This window comes from Sus scrofa, chromosome 4 (assembly GCF_000003025.6).
Source record: "Sus scrofa isolate TJ Tabasco breed Duroc chromosome 4, Sscrofa11.1, whole genome shotgun sequence".
NCBI classification, from domain to species: Eukaryota; Metazoa; Chordata; class Mammalia; order Artiodactyla; family Suidae; genus Sus; species Sus scrofa.
Window position 1 is genome coordinate 117,380,608 of NC_010446.5, and position 15,899 is coordinate 117,396,506.

Genomic DNA, 15,899 nt, shown 5'->3' on the forward strand with positions numbered 1-15,899 from the left:
ACAGTGAAATATCATCCCAAAAAGAAAAAAGAGAAATATGAAACTTTTCATATATGAAACTTTTCCTTTCTCTTTCTCTTCTTCTTTAAAAAAAAAAAATAGGTTCAGGGTTGATAAATTCCCCTATCTAGTAATAAAACAATCTCACCCATAATTTTTTTGTAAAATAAAGGTGCAAAAGAACTTAGATGCAAAAAAAAAAGTATATACTGCATATTCCAATCATATATGTTCCCAAAACAGGTAAAACTAACCTGTGGATTTAGGAAAGTGGCTACTCTTGGGAAGGTGAATGGGAAAGAAAAGGAGGCATGAGGGGGTTGGTTTCAAGGGTTCAAGTTACACAAGCACAAGTACAAGTACATTCAATTGTGAAAATTCATTGAGCTTGAGATTATTATTTTCTGTATTTCTTATATTCCATAAGAACATTTTTAAAAAGGCTTACCCATAAGAGAAAGCATCATTATCTCTCCATTTTGAAATAACAGATGCTGCCAATCCAGCCAAAATGGCAGTGCTATCGAAAAACATGTGAAAAGAGTCGGAAATCAAGCCTAAGCTGGAAAAGAACAAACAGATTGGCATATTATAATAATAACCAAATAGTAGTCATCCTTCTCTGAAAATCTAAGATCCAGCCTGTGCTCATCAGGAACTAATCTTCTAAAAAGACAAACTGAAATATGATAGATAGAAAGATATTAAGGACAATTTTTAAGCATCTAAGAAGAAACCTTCATACCCTTGCCTAATGAAAAGCCCAGCAACTACTCAAAGAAGGGTTGAATAAAGCCATTGACTGCTGGGTGAGGGGAAGGAATCTGCCCACCCTCTGGTGACTAGCAAAGGTCAGCTGTCACTGAAGGAGAAACAGAAAAACAGCATCTACTACTGGAAGCAAAGCTGAAGCCAGCTTGGCTTACAAAGCAAAATCTGCTGTAGGAAGAGGAACAGTACCTTTGTGCCTTCTCTTGATATATGACTGTGGTGAGGGATGGGAAAGGAGACAGGAACATTAATAACACCCACTCTGACACTCAGGGGAAAGGGCCTATCTAGTACTGACGCTGCAACAGAAGAACAAAACACTATCCCCTGTTCCCCCAACCAAAGCCTTGATTAAAGTACAAAACAATACCAGTCCATCACTAAGAACCAAGCAAGGGTAGAGGGAAACTCCCTTGTGGCACAGATATACAGAGGGGCCTGTTAAAAGCTGAGTGTGAAGCAAGAACACTGAAAAAACCCTCCAGCACTCTAAATCTTAAGTTTAAGATGGCAAAAATCCACTGGAAAAATTTGAAATCTGTGGCTTGTTGAAATTAGTAATACCAAAACACAAAAATCCATTTCAACTATTGACCATATCAGTTCAAAACCCTCACACTGATGGCCTGACCAAAAAAAAAAAAGTGCACATTTTTGGGCATAAATACCATCAACCTCAGTCTCTACTGTTCTTTTAAACATAGTACCCACTACTCAATAAATATTTATAAGGCACACAAAAAGACCAAGGAAAAAAAATAATAAGACCCATTGTCAAGAGCTAAAACAGTCAACAGAATCAGAAGTAGAAAAGGCTCAGAGATTAGAGTATAATAGGGACTTTAAAACAAATATGATTAATATGTTAAAGAATGTGGTACAAAGTTAGAGAAAATTTATGAACAAATGGAGACTTTACAAAGAGCTAGAAACTACAAAATAATCACTTAGAAATGATAAATTTAAAAAAATCACAATACTGAAGATAAAGAATAACATACTTGGGCTTCTGAGCTGACAGGACACAGAAAAAAATCCATTAGGTCAAAACAAATTACCTAAAGTAAAAGTAAAACACAAAGAAGAAAAATAAAAACAAACAAAAAACAAAACAAAAACAGATCAGAGCATTCAAAACCTGCCAAAGCATCAAACAGACTGAAATACATATAGCTGGAGTCTCAGTAACAGAGAAGAATAGGGTAGAAAAAAACAGAGAAAATTCTTGAGAGTTTGTTTAAATTAATAAAAAACAAAACAAAACAAATGCAAATCACATATCCAAGGAGCTTAATGATGTCCAAACAAGGGACAAACCCTACATACCTCACAAATTGCTAAATACCAAACAAAAAGAAAATCTTTAAAATAGCCAAAAGAAAAATTGGATACAGAAAAACAAAGATAAGATTAATAGCATATTTCGCATCAGAAACTACTCAAGGCATGATGCAAGGAAGCAATGTCTTTAAAGTATTCAGAGAAAAAAAAGAAGAAAAATGGTGTCAATCTAAAATTCTATATCTAGCAAAATATCTTTCAAAAATGAAGGCAAAATATGGAGTTCCCATCGTGATGCAGAGGAAATGAATCCAACTAGGAACCATAAGGTTGCAGGTTCAGTACCTGGCCTCACTCAGTGGGTTAAGGATCCGGCATTGCCATGAGCTGTGGTGTAGGCTGGCAGCTGCAGACACAGCTCAGATCTGGCATTGCTGTGGCTGTCGTGTAGGCCAGCAGCTGTAGCTCCAATTTGACCCCTAGTCTGAAATTTCCAGGTGCCATGGGTGCAACCCTAAAAAGCAAAAAAAAAAAAAAAAAGGAAAAAGAAAAAAAGAAAATCAGACTTTTCCAGACAACAGCAAATGACAGAATTCTTATAATTCTGAATTATAAGAATAAGCCCTTTAAATACAAATAAGATAACAGATGGAAACTTAGAATTATATTAAAAAAAATTAAGATCACTGAAAATGATAAATATGTGGGAAAATATTAAGAATAGTTTTCCGGGAGTTCCCGTCGTGGCGCAGTGGTTAACGAATCCGACTAGGAACCATGAGGTTGCGGGTTCGGTCCCTGCGCTTGCTCTGTGGGTTGACGATCTGGCGTTGCGTGAGCTGTGGTGTAGGTTGCAGACGCGGCTCGGATCCTGTGTTGCTGTGGCTCTGGCGTAGCCCGGTGGCTACAGCTCCGATTGGACCCCTAGCCTGGGAACCTCCATATGCCGTGGGAGCGGCCCAAAGAAATAGCAAAAAGACAAAAAAAAAAAAAAAAAAAAAAAAAAGAATAGTTTTTCCAACTTTTAATACCTTTAATTGACCAAGAAAAAAAGACTCAAATTACTAAACTCAGCAATGAAAGTGAGACACTACTACTGACTTTACAGAAATAAGGACTGTAACAAAATACTATGAATAACTAAATATGAGCCAACAAATTAGATAACTTAGCTGAAACAGACAAATTCCTAGAAACAATTTAGCAAAATAGAGTAAAAAAATCAAAATAGATTTATAACAAGAAAACAGAATTAGTAATTTTAAAACTTACAACAAAGAAAACCATAGGCCCAGGTGCCTTCACTGGTAAATCCTACCAAATATTTAAAGAATAATAAATATCACACACACACACACACACACACACAAAACACCTTCATGGTTCAGTGGTTAACGAATCCGACTAGGAACCATGAGGTTATGGGTTTGATCCCTGGCCTTGCTCAGTGGGTTAAGGATCTGGCATTGCCATGAGCTGTGGTGTAGGTTACAGACGAGGCTCGGATCTCATGTTGCCGTGGCTCTCACGTAGGCTGGCAGCTACAGCTCTGATTAGACCCCTAGCCTGGGAACCTCCATATGACGCAGGAGCGGCCCTAGAAAAGGCAAAAAGACAAAAAATAAATAAATAAATAGATAAATAAATAAATAAATATCAACCCTTTACAAACTCTTCCAAAAAACAGAATACTTTCCAATTCATTTTATAAAGACACCAAAATCAGTCAAATGACATTACAAGAAAAGAAACTATAGACCATTATTTTTTGCAAACATACACATAAAAGCTTCAACAAAATACAGGCAAAACAAATTCAGCAATATATAAAAAAGAGTATACACCACAATCAAGTTGGATTTATTCCAACAATGCAAGTTTGGTTTACTACATTAAAATCAATCAATATAATACATAATACCAATGGAATAAAGCACAAAAACCACACAATCATCTTAGATGCAGAAAAGCATTTGACAAAAACCTAATACTTCTATGGTAAAAACACTCAACAAACTTACAGTAGAGGGTACTTCGGGAATTGATAAATGGCATCTACAAAAAAACTCACAGCTTAACATTAGCATCATTAATGGCCAAAGAGTGAATGCTTTCCCATAAGATCAGGTACAAGATTTTAAAAACTATGTCCCCTCACCACTTCTATTTCACATTGTATTAGAGGGTGTAACAATTAGGCAGAAAGTGAAATAAAAGGTACCCAGACTGGAAGGGAAGGAGTAAAACTCTATTTGCAAATGGCATGATCTTGTGTATGCAAAATCTTAAAGACTCTACTAAAAAATTATTAGCACTAACAAATGAGTTCAGCAAGGTTGCAGGATACAAGATCAACATACAAAAATGAATTATATTCCTATACATTAGTGATGAACAAAATGAAATTTTAAAATTTCCATTTACAATAACATCAAAAAGAATAAAATATTTAGGAATAAATTTAACAAAAAAGTACAAAAGTTATACTCTGGAAAATACAAAATACTGTTAAAAAAATTGAAATAAATGGAAAAACATCCATGTTTATGGATCAGAAGACAAAACTGTTAAGATGGCAATACTACCCCAATTAATCTACAGGTTCAATTCACTCCCATCAAAATCCCAGCTGACTTCTTTGGAGAAACTGACAAGCTGACCTCAACATTCGTTTGGAAAAGCAAGGCTCTAGACTAGCCAAAACAACACCGAAAAAGAAAAGTTGGAGGATTCACATTTTCCAATTTAAAATTTATTATAAAGCTACAGTAATCAAAATAGTGTGGTACCAGCATAAGAATAAACATAAGGATCAATGGAATAGAATTTACAGTTCAGACATAACCCTCACATTTACGGTCAACTGTTTGTTGACAAGGATGTCAAGACAATTCAGTATTGGAAAGAATAGTATTTGCAACAAATGGTGCTGATACAACTGAATATACACATGCAAAAAGTAAATAACCTAAAATGGATCAAAAACCTAAACATAAAAGCTAAAATATTCACAACCTCGGATTAGGCAATGGTTTCTCATATATGACATCAAAATCACAAGCAACGAAAGAAAAAAGAGTAACACAGAAGACATCATTAAAATTTTAAATTTTAAGATATCAAGCAAATGAAAAAACAATGCCCAAGTGGGAGAAAATATCTGCCAATCATATATCTGACAAGAATGTATGAAGAATTCTAAAAATGCTTCAAAAAGATAAATCATCCAATTTTTAAAATGAACAAAGGATCTGAACGGACATTTCTCCAAAGAAGACATACAAATGGCCAATAAGCACATGAAAAGGTAGTCAACATTATTAACTACCATGTGGGGAAATGCAAATCAAAATGACAGTGAGAAAGAGCTTCACACCCACTCTGATGACTATAATCAAAAAGACTGATAATCACAAGTGTTGGTGGAGAAACTGGAACCCTCAAACACTGCTGGAGTATTATTTGGCAATAAAAATAAGTAGATGCAGAGTATTGCCTTTGGAATGGATTAGCAATGAGATCCTGCTGTGTAGCACTGGGAACTATGTCTAGTCACTTACGAGGGAGCATGATAATGTGAGAAAAAAGAATGTATACATGTATGTGTAACTGGATCACCATGCTGCATAGTAGAAAAAAAAAATAATGTATTGGGGAAATTTAAAAAAATAAAAATAATAAATAAATAAATGAAACAGTAACATATATGGAACATGGATGACCCTTGAAACCTTTATGCTAAGTGAAATAAAACAGTCACAAAGGATCATACACACACACACACACACACACACACATACACAAAAACCAAAGGATCATACACAAATGATTCCGTTTATATGAAGTGTTCAGAATAGGCAGGTACACAGGGACAGAAGCAGATTAGCGACTGTCTAGAACTGGGATGGAGCAGGAGATGAAGGAATTGGAGGGGCATGGCTAAGGGTACAGGTTTCCTTCTGGGGTAATAAAAATGTTTTTAAATGAATTGTTGTGATGGTTTTACAACTCTGTGAATATACTAAAAGCCATTCAATTGTGTGCCATAAAAGGGCGAACTTCAAAGTGCACAAATCATATATCGCTAAAGCTATTTTTAAAAAAGACATCTGATTATCCAAGGTAGGATCAGTAGGCTCTGGCCCACAGGTCAAATCTGGACCACCCTCCATTTCTGTAAGTAAAGTTTTTCTGAAACACAGTTATTCTCATCTGTTTATATACTTCTAAGGCCACTTCTGTGCCACAACAGTAGAATGGAGAAACTGTGACAGAGACCTTATGACCCTTAAAGCCTACAATATTTACTATCTGCTGTCAGTGGAAAAGGTCTGTTAACCTCTGGCATAAAGCAAAAATAGGAACGCTGTGTTGTGGGGTTTACATATAAGGAAAATATATGACAATAACAGCATACAGGATAGAAGAAGAAAATGGAAGTATATTATAAAGTGCACCTTATAAAATACATGAAGCGACCTAGTACTGGTGATGTTAAAGATTCATATTATACATGCCTTTTTTAAAAAGCCACTGAGAGGGGAGGGTGGGCAGGAAATCCTATTGGATCCTGTACCAACGCAAAGCAGATGTTCTGCTATTACTAAAGGAGCAGGAAACTCTTACCCAAGACTTCCACATATATGTGACAGACAATGGCTGTCATGGAAGGAAGGGTAAAAACGTAGAAAACCACACAGCCCTGAGACCCAGGCTCACAGGGCCTGCCTAAGACTGAGGCTTAGTCAAGTTAATGAATTCCGCTCTTACCACTAACCTCATAATGAGTAATAATCAACAGCAGTCCACAGCTTGGTGGGGGGAGGGTGCCATGAGCATGAAGAGAGAGAGAGAGCTTCTGTAACACATGCAGACAGAATACTGGAAGCAAAAGGCCTAACCAACTAATGGCCTGACAGAAGAAATATGCCTAATTTTAGTCATAAATACTATTTCCTCAATATTTACTGCTCTTTACTCACAATGTCCAGCCTCTGATCCAAAATTTCCAGAAGCATACAAAAAAAGAGCAAGAAAAACAACTTATTATGAAGAGATAAAGAAGTCAACAGAACCAGACCATGAACTGGCCCAGACATTGTAACTTTCATTAACTATAATTAATATGTTAAAGGATCTATGGAAAAGGTGGGAAAAAATACATGAATTCATGAGAAATTTCAGCAGAGAAATGGGAAGTATATAAATATAAAAAAGATTAAGTGGAAACGCTGAAAACAAAAAATAAGATGTCAGAGATAAAGAATTCTTCCAACTGGCTGATCAGCAGACTGGACACAGCTGAAGAAAGAAATCGTAAACTTCCAGAAGGGTCAACAGAAATATTCTGAAAGGAAGCCCATCAGCAGCTCAATCTCTAAAAACAAGAAGCATAAGAATGGTTAAGAGCACTGCTTTTTTGCTTTTGTTTTTTTTTACTTTTTTAGGGCTACACCCATGGCATATGGAGGTTCCCAGGCTAGAGGTCCCATTGGAGCTACAGCTGCTGGCCACAGCCACAGCCACACGGGATCCAAGCCATGTCTGTGACCTACTCCACAGCTCATGGCAACACCGGATCCTTAACCCACTGAGCGAGGCCAGGGATCAAACTTGCAACCTCATGGCTCCTAGTCAGATTTGTTTCCGCTGCACCACAATGGGAACTCCAAGAGCAGTACTTCTGAAGTCAGAGTATCCAGGTTCAAATTCCAGTTCTACCATTCACTAATTTTGTGACTACCAAGTTAATTATTTTGTACCTTAATTTAGCCATCATCTAAACAGAGTAACAGTAAAATGTCATAAACATTAGAGTGACTGAGTTAATATATGTACAACACTTATCACAGTGCTTGCCACATTAAGGCCACATCAATATTTCTATTATTCCAATTATTAATAAATTACTATATTATTATTAATATCTTGAAATATCAAGTGTTCCTAGCATGACCAATAGTTCTTAATATACAGTTAGTTCTATGCTAGTGCTTCCTTCAATTTTAAGTGCTACAAACTAAAAGTCAAAAACATTCTTCACCAAAGTAGAAAAAGCAGTTTTAAAATTTCCTCCTAATTTAGGATAATTATAAAAGTAGAAACTGACATAAAGCACATTACTCACCCATACAACAAAGAACAGTAATTTATAAATTTCTCAAAAATAACTACAAAGTAGTTTGAAAAATGTCTTAAGTTTTATTTTGTGAAGCTTATATATTTTATTCAAATATATATAGATGCATCAGATAGTTTAAGTACTGTTTATACTTATCTGATACCCAACCTAAAGCAGAATGAGTGAATAAATGAAAAGGCTGAATAAGAAAGTTGATACCTTAGGAGGACAAAGCTCTTGATATTCTAGCAATTTTCTCAGATTTATGGCTATTTTAAGATTTTTTTTTTTCTTGGATAGTTAGATTACCATAAAACTATACACTTGGCCCTGACAGGTATGTAACACTGAAAATAATAATTTAATTATATTTTGCAGTGTGAAAGATCCATTTGAAGAATATCTATGCGATGTGTTATGGAACCAATAAAGAAGTTTATGATTTTGTTTTCTATGCTCTGATAAAGGACTAATATGGTAAGCTATTTTTATAGTTTGGTATCAGAAACCTATCTCTCTATTCTGATAAAATGATAGAGGTGTGTTGCTGTGTAAAACCTGACAATGAGAATTTGTACCCATGCTGCCGTGATTTCATGAAATTTTATAACTAAATTTAAAAGGCAATTTCCATAACATTAGTCTACATATTTAATAGGTTTAGTTTTTCCTCTCTATATATGATTTTTAATGTTTTATTTCTTAATTGGAGGGTTTCATTGTAGGTACAACTTTTACCTTAAATAACTACATTATTATGGAATTGTTGTAGAAGAAAGCAAGATATTCATGCTAAATAATATAAATTTAAAAATTCACTGACTTATTGATTTACACATATATTTAGTAAAACCTGTTATGAGCTGAATTGTATCCTCCCCCAAATTCTTAAGTTGAAGCCCTATATCTCCAGTAGTTCAGAAGGGGACCTTACTTGGAAATCGGGCCACTGCAGACATATTTTGTTCAGATTAAGTCACTGAGGTGGGCCCAAATCCAATGTCTGCTATCCTTTTAAAAGGGGAAACATGGAGGCAGACATGTATACAGGAAGACCACCAAGTGAAGATAAGACAGATCAGGTGGTGCTTCTACAAGCCAAGGAACACAAGAGTGCCGGCAAAGCAACTGACCTCACAGACCTCAGAAGGAACCAACCCTGCCAATACCTTAATCTCAGACATTTAGCCTCCAAAACCAAACAAATTTCTGTAAAGTCACTCAGTTTGTGGTACTTTGTTAGAGCAGCCCTAGCAAATTAACATGCACTACTTTTTTTTTACAGCAGATTTATTTTATATACATTCAATGTTTTATAAACATTGCCTTAACAGTAGGAAAAAAAATGGTAAACTTCTTCTGTATATTACGGCAACCAAATTCCCTTTCGAAGAGGTTTAGATATAGCATGGCAATTTTACTACACACCGAAATGAGATTTTTTTATTTTACTTAAATTTTAAGTAAATTTAGGTTTCATTAAAATGTTATTTTATTTTTACTATATCATAAAGTATGATCCTACCTGAAAAAATACTTCCTCTTCTAAGGTGGAGAAATACATGTTCTCTCAAGGCCTTGTAATATGAGATCTCTTCACTTAAAACTGCCATCATGATTTGAAAATTACTTAGTTGCAACTATGTAGGCAAACTCATATGAAAAAGTCTACTTCTAGTACTCTGCTCACCTGTTACATATCAAAATAGTGTGTTCAGGTGGAATGTCAATTTTACTGCTCATCTTCAATATTAGCAAATGTTTCTGATTATGAATTATCGACTATATGCCAAAAATTTCCTTAGAAAATAAAGGTAGCATAGAGAATACTTAAGGTATATGATTTACAAACCAAATGTAACCTGATAAAATAAAATTATTTGCTAAAAGCGGCATACTTGTTTTCGGCTCTTATACTTAAACACTAAATACTAAAATGTATTTTTAAAGTTTCTTTTAAGTGAACACTTTCTAAAGTCACTTTAATAAGGAAAACTTCTCAGGATACAAAAAAGAAACTTGATCACTGGAGCAAAATACAATAAAGGGTTACGGAACGTTTGGCAAAAGAAACTTCTGAAAGGGATTTAACTTAAGGTCTACTGAAGGCAAAACAAAGAAAAGGAAGAAGAGCCTATAAATTGAGACTTAACAGATATATCAACCAAATACTATAGATCTTACTTTGAGTCTGATTTGTAAAACCAGCTTCAAAATGAATTTATGAGACAATAAGGGACATCTGAACACTGGACATATGATAGTAATAAATTGTTAATTTTATAAGTGAGAATGGCATCAGATTATGTTAAAGGGGGGGCTCTTATCTTTTAGAGACTCATACTGAAGCAGTAATGGAAGAAATTATACTATATCTGGTACCTGCATTAAAACAATTCAATGGTGGGACAGGTATAAGAAAAGATACCGCAATGCAAATAAATGTTAAAGCTGGGTGATGGAGACACGAGATCCATTAAACTCTCTACTTTTACATACATTTTCCATAATGAAAAATTTTTCAAAGTCTATTGGTAACTAAGCTAATAGCATATTTATAGTGTTTGTTAGACATTAATGCAAAATTAAAGATAGGGAATCATCAACTTGGGTTCCATGAGATAGAAAGAGGGAAAGAACCAATTAACAACTAATTAGCAAGATATTAGAAAATCTTTAGAATCCTGCTATTTGTATAAACTGTTAAATTATTGAAGAGTTACAGTAAAAAACCCACAACTCCACTATATTCCATATAATCCCTTAATTAAGAAAAAAACTCAGCAAAATAGAAATCTACATTTTTTCAAGTTAAAAAAAAAAACTATAGAAAAACAAAATCATTGCCATAACCTGGTAAGCAATGTCTTTTGAGAAGGGAAAAGTTGATAAAAAGTCCAAGATATTTAAAACTTTTAATTCTATAGGAAATTATGTGACTAATAGAAGCATTTTTCTTTACCAAGGAATTGTTTTACAAACATATGCTATGACATTGTATATGGAAGTAGGACCAAATCAGTGACTGGTACGGCCTAAAACATTTCTTGAACAAATATATACTTTGCTAATACAAAGACATTTACCTTTAGAATTGAATGAGCTTCCTTTATGTCTAAGAGGGAAGTGGTTACAACAGCTTTGGCAGAAAATATCACTGAAATGAAAGTTTTTAACAGACAGTGAAGTAAACATAAAATAGGAGAGCATAAAAACAAGAAAAGCATATTACATTAAGATGCTAGGAGAAAAGATCATGGAATGGTGGGAAAAACTTGGATAACAGGTGCTTCAAGGCTTTCCTGCTACTCTGCAAAGTAAAAACCTCCCTGGGCCTTCTATACTTTTCCACCTGTAGAAGAGGTCAGACTGGCTTATCTTTCTCTAGTGCCACTTCCTGAGCTTACATATTCCCTTTCTACATTAGTGAAACATCCTTCACATTCAGCAGAATACCTGGTTGACTGGAACAAAGAAGACATTTACAACTACGCATGACCATGTGATAAAGGTTTAGCCACTGAAGTATCAGTGACAAGTGCTGTGTGTTAAGGGTCTAGATAAATCTGAAGACACTGTAGGATTTCCTTTGTGGTGCAGTGGGTTAAGGATCAGGCGTTGTCACTGCAGCTGCCTGTGTTGCCACTGGGGCACGGGTTCAATCCCTGGCCCAGGAGCTTCATGTGCTGCAGGCAGGGCAAAAAAAAAAAAAAAGACACTGTATACACTTTTTGGCTTTTTTCTCTCCATTCTGAGCATTCTGCTGCTAGGGATAAGAGCCATTATGGAAATAAAGTGTTATGTTGTTTAAGCAATCACTACTTTAGGGTTTTTCTGTAACTTGAAAAAGAATGTAATCCTAGACGGTATAAAACCACATAGTTATATATACTATATTACCTCAAAATTACTTAACAATAAATAAGTAAATGAAAATAAAATGCTAGAAGGAAAAGACCCCTAGAAGACTGATCACATGAGGTTTTCCTACCATTTTCCTCCTAACTTCTAAGAATAAGAGAAAAGAGGGGCTTGATGTCTCCCCCACCCTGCCCCAAATGGGGGTAATTAGCATGGTTACTATAGGTAGAGTAATTTCATATATTCTTTATTCTTTCATTCTTTTATTCAGCAAACATGTGTTAACCATATAGTGTGCCATGTACTAAAGTGCTTGAGTAAGACAGAAAAGCTCCCACTTTAATAAAGCTTACATTCTAGTGGAAAGGTAAAAGCATTGAATATTTAATGAGGGAAATACACAAAGAGCTTAGTGATTCTCCACTGATGACAAAATCTCACCATCAAAAATATAAATCAACTGTAATTGAGTTCTTGTTTAAAATGAAGGTGCTGAATAAGAACCAAAACTACTTAACATGTGTTGCAACTAGATCAACTGTTTCTATGAACCTTAAGAGAGAGTATGTTTTATCTACCTTTTAATTCCACAATGGAAAAATATTCTTGAGATTTCATAACATCTTGAAACTTAACTTTTACAGAATAAAAAGGAACACAGAAATGACTATGCCAAAAAAAAAAAAGTTTTGATAAGAAATTTACTCACAGAACTTAAAATGTAATTGAATCTTCAGGAACAAAGATAATGTAGTCACCTAAAGAAACTGATGATCAGTCAACAAAGGGGCTCAAAATTTGTGGTGTCCAAAAAAGACAAAAAGCCAGATAATGAAAAGGCCCAAGCAATTTCTAAGTCTGCCAAGACTTCAGCAGAACACATGTGTATTCCCAATCAGCCAATCAAAATTAATATTGGAGAAAAAGTGATTGCGGATCTGCGGATTAACATAATAATGAATACCCACTAATTAATCTAGGCATGATAGTAGTTCAGAGATAGATTGCAAAATCTGAAAGATACAACACAAGGAAAGGGAGAAAACTGAAGGAGGAAAAGCCTAAAGTCAAAAGAAACAGGCCACCTGAAGGCAGAACAAGTCATGTATCACTGATGTTTTCCTCAGGTACTGGGGAATATTTACAAATGACTTGGAGAACAATAGTTTTAGTAATTTCCTCAATAGATCCCTATAGATCCAAAGAATTACTATATACCCAACTTTCTATAAAGAGATGGTTTAGGCACTTCAAATATGAACTCCTTCAAGACATTTCATATAGTAATTTACGCAATGGAAAGCCATAGTGAAACATAAGACATTGGAATATAAAGTAACTGTAGCAAAACCGTACACAGGCAAACCAAGATATAGTCCTGATGCAGTCAGCACCTATGCCACAATATAGCATAATTTAGGAAGAGGACAATATAAAATGAAAATCTGGTATATTTGTAATAAAGTATGATTATTTCAATACAAGCTAAAACAATACAGTGCTTTTCACATGTACAATACATTATAGGGTGTTACTATTATAGGACACATATACCTGATTCCCAGAGGATTATAAATGGTTATTACATATATTGAGATTTTTATTATGTTTCAATATGCCTTTTACACTCAAATGGTGACTAAACCAATAACCTTCACAATCAGCTGAGAATTTCTGATAAAACTGAAGTGACATTTGAATTGAAAGGTCCTTTTTCAGATGAAGGTATACATGTCTCAGAAACTGGTGGTATCACCTGAGGTCATTGTTCAAACTCAACAGAGATAAAGATCAAGAACAGCAATTCTCTCTGAAAATGCACTTAAAGAACAGAGACTAAGTGTATTTAATTCTTAGGAAATAAAGCATAGATGGCATAGTTTTTGGGTTTTTTTGTTTTTTTTTCTGGTTTGTTTGGGGTTTTTTTGCTTTTTAGGGCCGCTCTGTTGGCATATGGAGGTTCCCAGGCTAGGGGTCGAATTGGAGCTACAGCTGCCGGCCTACACCACAGCTCACAGCAACCAGGGATCCCCGACGCACTGAGCTAGGCCAGGGATTGAAACGGCATCCTCATGGATTCGTTTCAGATTCGTTTTCAATGCCTCACGATGGGAACTCCAGATGGCATAGTTCTTAATTTGGGGTCCAAGATCTACTTCAAGGAACCCAAGAAAAAACTTAAGTTTTATATAATTTTTTTTCTTTTTAGGGCCGCACCCACGGCATATGGAGGTTCCCAGGCTAGGGGTCGAAATAAGCTGTAGCGTGGCCTAAGCACCAGAGCCACAGCAACGCCAGATCTGAGCAGCCTCTGAGACCTACACCACAGCTCACGGTAACGACGGATCCTTAACCCCCTGAGCGAGGCCAGGGATCGAACCCTCAACCTCAACCTCATGGTTCCTGGTTGGATTTGTTTCCGCTGAGCCAGAACAGGAACCCCCAGATAAAATTTTGAAGTGTTGGCTTTATAAGATTCTCAAATGTGTATGATATTTAAAGATGCATCAGTATACCTCCAAGTGAGATGATCTTATTGTTAGCCAATTTTACAAGATCTTACATTATTCAACAGCAAACACCCGGATAACAGTACAGTTATATTGGATATACCTCTTCGCAAAGCAGTTAAAAAACAAAACCAAAACAACCAAATGTGACACCAAAAACCATCAACTCAAAAGATGTAAAGCTTTCAGAAAACTACACGGGATTTTCTACCGCAGTCAAGACCGGAGGAAAATCATGAGACAGTTTCAGCCTAATGCCAAGAAAAAAAAGAGCATCAAAAGGGATATAAAGATATCCCTTTTAAAAACCTCTTCCTCATTCCAAGATCTAATAACATATTAAGTAGAACATGTGATATTCCCTCCCGGACTTTTAAGGGAGAATCTAAATGCCACTCCCCCACAGAGAGGCAGGAAACGTGTTTCTCCCAGTTCCAAGAAAGTGGGGCAAAGCTAACGCGTGTAAAGACAAAAGACTGTCTCCATGTGTCAAACTGAAGAAGGGTCTTGGCACTCGCGTTTATCGGACTAGGGGGTGGTGGTGGAAGGAGGGAGCGGGGACCTAAATTTTAACTGCTGCATGTGATGGCCCAGAATTTTAAGAAACGTAAGCATGCCAGACCAGTGTGGATATGAGAAAGCAACTCTGCAGCAGAGGTGGTGGCAAAGGCAAGACCTGAACCTCCCGGTGAGCAGCTACGTGGCACTAAGCAAACAGTGTTTCGTCTCCCCCACCCTCTGCTTCCGCCCCAACCCTTTTTCCCTTTGGTTACCAGTTGCTCCAGATGCCGTAGAGTAGTTCGACAAAAGCGAAAGAGAGGTTCAGGCACAGGAAGAAAAACAGGTTCCGAGACGTCTTGTCCGACAGGATGGACCTAGGCATGACACAAGTGGGGAAGAGCCGGGAAAGTCAAAGCGGGCCGGGACCCGGAGGCTGGGTTCTCCTTTCAAGACCCTCCCAGTCCACACTTTCAAAACGAGGGTGTCCCCGACGCTCCCTCCCTGGACCTCGAGCCATCCTTAGGTTTGGGCCTTCTCCCCTTCTGCCAGACATCCCCATCCCGCAAACACAGCACCCCGCACCTAAACCAGCCCGAGATCTTGCCGAACAGATTGAACTTGGGTGGTTTGTATTCATCGTCCTTGATGGACAGGGGCAACATCTTCTCTGCCCGGCGAAGGGCCGGGTCTACACCCCACTAGTAGCGGCTCCGTGGGTGATGGTAGTGACAGTGGTGACGCCTCAGATGGGAAGCCCCGGAGCTTGTCCCGGGCCGCGCGCCGCTTCCAGACACAGACTCAGACACAGACTCAGACACACACACCCGGGAACCCGCCGACTTCCGGCCCGGGCC

At 36.6% G+C, this 15,899-nt stretch overlaps 1 protein-coding gene across 1 annotated transcript in view; it reads right to left on the reverse strand.

Annotated features, from left to right (window-relative positions):
• SLC30A7 (solute carrier family 30 member 7) overlaps positions 1-15,776 on the reverse strand; it is a 76,155-nt gene extending 60,379 nt beyond the window's left edge. The window contains exons 1-3 of the mRNA NM_001136211.1: positions 15,628-15,776; positions 15,318-15,419; positions 449-562 (exon numbers count right to left, since the gene is read on the reverse strand). Of these exons, the coding sequence (NP_001129683.1) occupies positions 449-562; positions 15,318-15,419; positions 15,628-15,707 (296 nt within the window). The 5' untranslated portion in view covers positions 15,708-15,776. The remainder of the gene's footprint in view (positions 1-448; positions 563-15,317; positions 15,420-15,627) is intronic.